Below are 6000 nucleotides of genomic sequence, written 5' to 3'. Positions count from 1 at the left end.
AGTCAAAGCTCCTCTAACTGTCTAATGGCTATCTCATTATTATTGAATCACTAGCAGAGCTTTTATTCCCCGGGTGTCGAAGACCCACGAGGCATACGGTATCCGTCGTCCGTCTGTCCTTCACTGTGAACAATTGTCGTTTCAGCTCTTTGTAAAGTGGTCATTAACACCAAATAAAACTTGATATAAACCACCAAATGCCTATTTTCTCTAGACAACCATTAGTTAAATATTAACACCAAGTCTAATACTGTGACAGTGGTACCGTTGAGTTAGACCACTTAAGGAAAAACTGATCTTACTTATCGCACCGCCAGAATTATTATCACATACTTTCTGTTTTGACTTTGTATGTACACTTGCTGGATTATTCGTTTAAATTATTGCTATTCAAAATATGTTTTGTCCAGTGTTTTGAGAAAACCCCTCAAAATTGATCGAAATACGTGTACATTTAAGTAGTCGTGTACATTTCCATTTACGTCGAAAAGGTCTATTAGAAGTGTGCAAAGAAGTAAATAATCGCATAGAGTACAATGTTTATCAAGCGTTAATAATACATTGAGCTCTATCTTATTTCCACTGCATCAGGAAAATACATAACTGACTTTAAAAATGTATTCAAAGAGCATATGATAGCGTTTAATCCCTACATGTCAATACAGACAATGCAAGTTTACACCTCTTCAAAAGTTTTTTTTAAAAATCTACACTTCGAGACATGATTAGAGGCTGCAGTCCACGCACTAGTACCTCTCGTATTACAATGGACTTAAAACTATATTACATTATTGAAACATATTGCTTGCTTGACGTGCAAATGGATTTGGCAAGGTAGAGTTTAAGGCTTTGTCTACATAACTGAAATAAAATGCCTAAGCAATTGTTAAATTTTGATAAAAGCGCATTGGTAGAGGTCCTCCCTCTCGCCCAACGTTTAACTGCACAGTATAGTATACCGTGCGTGAGGGAATCGAATCACAAGGGTTCAAATGAATTTCAAAACTGCAAGTACAGTTTATGGCCATTGCATTTGTAGTTTGACTTATAATTAAGAAGAGATGTGCTAACTGTTATTAAATTAACATTCGTGTCAATGTCTGTACACTGACATATAATTTTGGAATACACCAGTGCCAGCAAGACAACTGTGTTTTACTGGGAACCGCCAGCGATATCAGTCCAAGTATGAATATAAGAAATGCTTTGGCTCGTCAAAATATTATACCAAAAACGGCCAGTACCAGAGGTATTTTACATAAATCACAAACCAGGTTTTATCGCCGTTTGAATACATCTGTGGATGTCTCTAAATTGCTTTTGTACTTTAAGCCGTAATAAGTCTCCCCGTACATTCAATCAGGACTGTTATATTTCGATCTTCTCAGATCGTTCAGCACGACTTTTATGCCGTGTTATTGGTACTGTTTATTTTATCAATATGACCATTTCGGCCTGGGTGGTTCCAATACTCCCGCTTTCATAGCCTTGGATATTGTATAATCACTCCTTGGATATGGTGCCTGCTTTTTAATTTTGTCTTTTGACAGTTCCTGTGATAAGCAGGCTCCATAACCTCAGATCCCCTTCCTAAATTCCAGTTTATTTAGTTCTGCCCATTGCTTTCTCGTATGGGGCAAACCATTTACTTTATCTGGGGACCAAACGCCGCTCTTAATGGAATTACACGCCTCATCGCGTGTATCCATGTTCCATGTTCACCGCCGTTTGAATACATCTGTGGATGTCTCTTAACTGCTTTTGTACTTTTAGTATGTGTAAATGTTGAGTTCTGCTCAACCCGGAGCTAGAGGGCGTGGACGGTAGCATGCATTTCCACTACCGTCCATGAACAGGCTCAACAAAACCGAGCCTGCAACATTTTCGTTTTTGTCGTGTTGAGTGACCTGTGAAGTTCCATTTTTCTCTATTTTACTATGGGATGAACAAATGGATTTTCTTTGCTGATATACATAATTTAAAAAAAATCTTATTGATTAAAACAGAATAATTTCCGCTATAAGTAAACCTCTTTAACTCGTTCAATAAAATTTTGTTTTAATACTATTTTTTGATAAAGAACTGTCTACTCTGTAAAGTCCCTTTCCTTAAACTTTACACACGTGGTAATTAAAATTATCAAATTGTTTCGAAGCAATTTCTTACAATTCAGATAGAATTTTAAGACATAATGACAATGCCTCAACAAGGGTTTTTGTATGTCGTAACACTTTTCTTAATGAAATAATTGCGTATTATTAGCACACAGTTTATTGCTACCAGGTAACTAATAAATAGTTTTTTTGTGTAATTGAAGTTAAAAGTATGAAAGGTGAACGGTGTAAGTAAATAATTCCGATTTACATTATCATTAGAGTACACACTGCCTGAACAAATTGGAAATTATCTATAAATACAGAAAATTTGATACGGTAATTAAAGACGCAGAATGGATTCCCAGACTGAAAGCATTTGGCTAATTACTTCCTATACATTTCATGTGATGAAATATTTGCGAAAAAAAAACATGTAAAGTGTTATATCAAATTTTACTAATGGCTCCAAGTTGCTCTTATTATTTTATTATTTGTGGACAGTAGCTACTCTCAGACATGCCCACGGCAACAACAGCAGACAGAAGATTTAATTTAAACCTTTGAAATACGAACAAATAATTGGCTACATTTTAAAATAAATACCCACAGCAAGGGGGATGAAAGTAAACAAGCCTTTTGTGTTTACAATTAAGTAATGTATTTAATTAAGATAAATATAAGACGTAGTAATATTTACAAAATATTCTTCCTAATTCTAGCAGAAAGTAGCTTACACATTCAGAATCTGAAATAAAATGTAAAATCGCCATTAAATTCTCCTCGTAAAGAATCAAAGTTCAGACCTACGTACTCATACTAATCCTGACCTTTGCTAGTGTGCTGTAAAATTTAAATGAATGTCAGAAAAGTTTCACTAATTTCAAAACGTTAGTTAAAACAGATTCCTGATATTAACTTTATTTTATTCAGTACTTTCTTTACATATTTGGAAATATTGTTATTAAAGGATATATGTATCCGTGTATTATTTAGAAACAAAACACATGGCAATACGTAAAGTGTCTCATTTACACTGTTATTGTCCGACGATAACTGTTCTGTTCTATTAATATGTTAGAAGACCACTGAACACTGTTTTCATGTCAAATAAGATTGACAAAACGAGCAGTAAGCCTGGACGGTTTCTATAAACAAAATAACAACATGCCATACTGACTTAATTATTTACATGTTTATGGAAAACTTTATTGTTTAATTCGTTTATATTTCCGAACGTTGTAACTTTGAAACGTGTTCCTCTTTGGTAACTACATCCCCTGATAATTTTGTTTTGTGATGTGTGTCAACTTTGATACTGTTGTTTGATTTGTTTCTGAAAACAATTGCAGTTCCTTGCTTAAAAATGATTCTCAAATTAAAACAAATTTCCCATCGTGTTTTTGTCCTTGGATCACGCAAGATATCTTTCAGATTACATTTTCATATTCCCAAAACAATATTAAAGATCAGTTATTTGCAATTTCGTTGCTTCAGCATCAGTCATTTTGTCAACACCATCAGCGGGAGTGTTATTATCACATTCATCCGGCTTTTTCATTATGCTTTCCATGAGAACGACAGTTAGAGGACTTTCCTGTTCCGCAATTTCTGCACTATTGTTGATGCTACCAGTTCTACAGTGGTACCAAAGCGAAAGTGGGTGACATCCCGATAGCAACACTATCACCAACAGAATAACGTGTACCTTGAATTTAAAACAATAACTTTATATAACAAATAACAAATTTATCATCTATGAGAGGTACGATATTATGGTTTTAAAGTAAACTACTAGTCTGATAAACCACTCTCAAACGAGAATGGTAGTTAAATACCTTGATATAGTCATATTTTGTATCATCTTCTGTCAGGCTCACGCTGTCATTATTCCTATCGATTAAAAATGACGTACGGACAGAAAAATTTTCTTTACTAAACAGTCTTATTATACTGAAATATGATAGAAATAAAAATCCTTATAAAAGTATCTACATGTATATACAAAGAACAAATAAAGAGTAATATCATCGATTTTGATATTTTGAACTCTTGACTGGATGATAAAATATTCTTACGTAAATTGTTTTGTCAGACGCTCCTTGATGTATCAACAATTTCAGTGGAAATTGTAAGATAAGGGTGCCACCGGAAACTGATATTACAGTGCCCACCAATTTTCCAAAATGTTCACTGGGAAAATGTCTGAAATAATGAATAATAGCATGCATTAAATATCTGTTATAAGTACCAAAAATGTACAGTTTCTTAATGATTAAAGCGAGTGTGTCATTTTGTATTTTTTGCATGATTACAGATAAAACTATATTCAACTGATTTAGACTTAACTCTTCTTAAATATTTTTAAAAAGCTTATGAACACAGCTATATTAAACACGTGACATTTACAACATTTTCGTTAAAAAAATTATTTTTTTAAAAAATTGGACGCATTAGAGGTGGTGCACATACCATTTCCTCTCATTATCAAGTCGAGTGTGTTTCATTTTGTTTAGCTGAATGCTTCCAACGGACCTTCTCGGGATATGTATGTCTTGTGTATGCTTGCTTTCTTCTTTTATGATAATTTTATTTATTTATTTCTCGTACATAAAACTTCCAACAAAATACAACTATTTTGAATGAAGGCATATCTGAAGAACTTGTATTCCTAAATTAGGATTTATGTGGCTAAAGAAATATATTTAGTTCATATATGACAACAAACTTGGATCTTAAAATTAGTACATATTTTTGTGAAAAGGAGTATTTTAAGAGCCCAAGTCTTAATTTCTTGGTAGCATGTAAGGGAGAAGGTTTTAAAGTGATATCTTGTTTATAAATGATAACTTATGTTACATTTAATCAGCGGGTAAAAATCAGTGGATATGTCATGGTCTTGTGATACAGATTGTAAAAATAGCCCTTGATTAATGTTAAGTTGAATGCAATCTAGCCTCTAGAAACACAAGCCACGACTTCAATCCCTGGTCGGTGTATTTTTTCCGTGATGTCATTCGTCATTAACTTTGTGATTCAGTCAGTGGCATGTTTACAATTAGGTGCATACAACAGGATAATACCAAATATATTGATACAAACTCTACGCCAATTCATACACACCATGACAAATAGTGCTTAGCCAATGAACCACGACACTTAGATAGTTCTGTACGTTCAGATGATTATTTTTACATTGAAAAATAGAATTAAACCATGAATTTTCAAAACCTAAGAATTTTCACAAAAAGTTCAGCAAAAAGGAGATAGTGTCGTGTGCTTATTTTTTGCTAGTCCGATTTTAAAAGGGTGTACCAAGTCCTGGCTTTAAATTCTATGATATCCGGATAATGACGTTACGCCATTACATCGATTTATCAAACGTGCATAACTACCTTAACCGTTGGTTTTATCACTACGGAGGATGACTGTTCCTATACTTACACGTGAGTCAAAAAGGCAAATAATGTTGCATGCAGGGCGACCTTTTCCATGGCAACCAGGATAAATGAAAGCACTTGAAGATGAACATTTGAAAACAACGACGTCACACTGCTTAGTATAGCAATACAGAGATGAACACAGATGGCAATGAATATATTTTTCATCTGGAGAACATGATGTTGTACTGTCACTGAAATAGAGTATTAAGCTGATGCAGTTTAACAGACATAATTGTCACGCTATTATCTTATATTACATTACTTTAGATATCTTATTGTGCAGAGCGCATAACAAGATTCGAGACATTTCATAATATAATAAGTCAATGTAACAATATCCTTGAAGCGTTGCACTAGTACAATTGTTATTATTATAAGCCCTAGGGAACCATCCACTGTATCTGTCAAAAAAGTTTTCTTATTTATCTGAACTTGTAGGTGAATAAGAGTCGCTTTGAATGTAC

General features: G+C 33.7%; 1 protein-coding gene across 3 annotated transcripts in view; it reads right to left on the bottom strand.

Moving 5' to 3' along the window:
• Positions 1-3002: 3002 nt before the first annotated feature.
• The window catches only part of LOC123533742 (equilibrative nucleobase transporter 1-like), a 252241-nt gene continuing 249243 nt past the window's right edge, over positions 3003-6000 (bottom strand). For all 3 annotated transcript variants that reach the window (XM_045315573.2, XM_045315571.2, XM_045315570.2), the window contains exons 7-9: positions 5538-5727; positions 4172-4298; positions 3003-3801 (exon numbers count right to left, since the gene is read on the bottom strand). In XM_045315573.2, coding sequence (XP_045171508.2) covers positions 3556-3801; positions 4172-4298; positions 5538-5727 — 563 coding nt within the window. In that variant the 3' untranslated portion in view covers positions 3003-3555. The remainder of the gene's footprint in view (positions 3802-4171; positions 4299-5537; positions 5728-6000) is intronic.

This window comes from Mercenaria mercenaria, chromosome 12 (assembly GCF_021730395.1).
Source record: "Mercenaria mercenaria strain notata chromosome 12, MADL_Memer_1, whole genome shotgun sequence".
Classification (NCBI taxonomy): domain Eukaryota; kingdom Metazoa; phylum Mollusca; class Bivalvia; order Venerida; family Veneridae; genus Mercenaria; species Mercenaria mercenaria.
The sequence above is the reverse complement of the archived record's forward strand: the minus strand, read 5'-3'. Positions and strand labels throughout refer to the sequence as shown.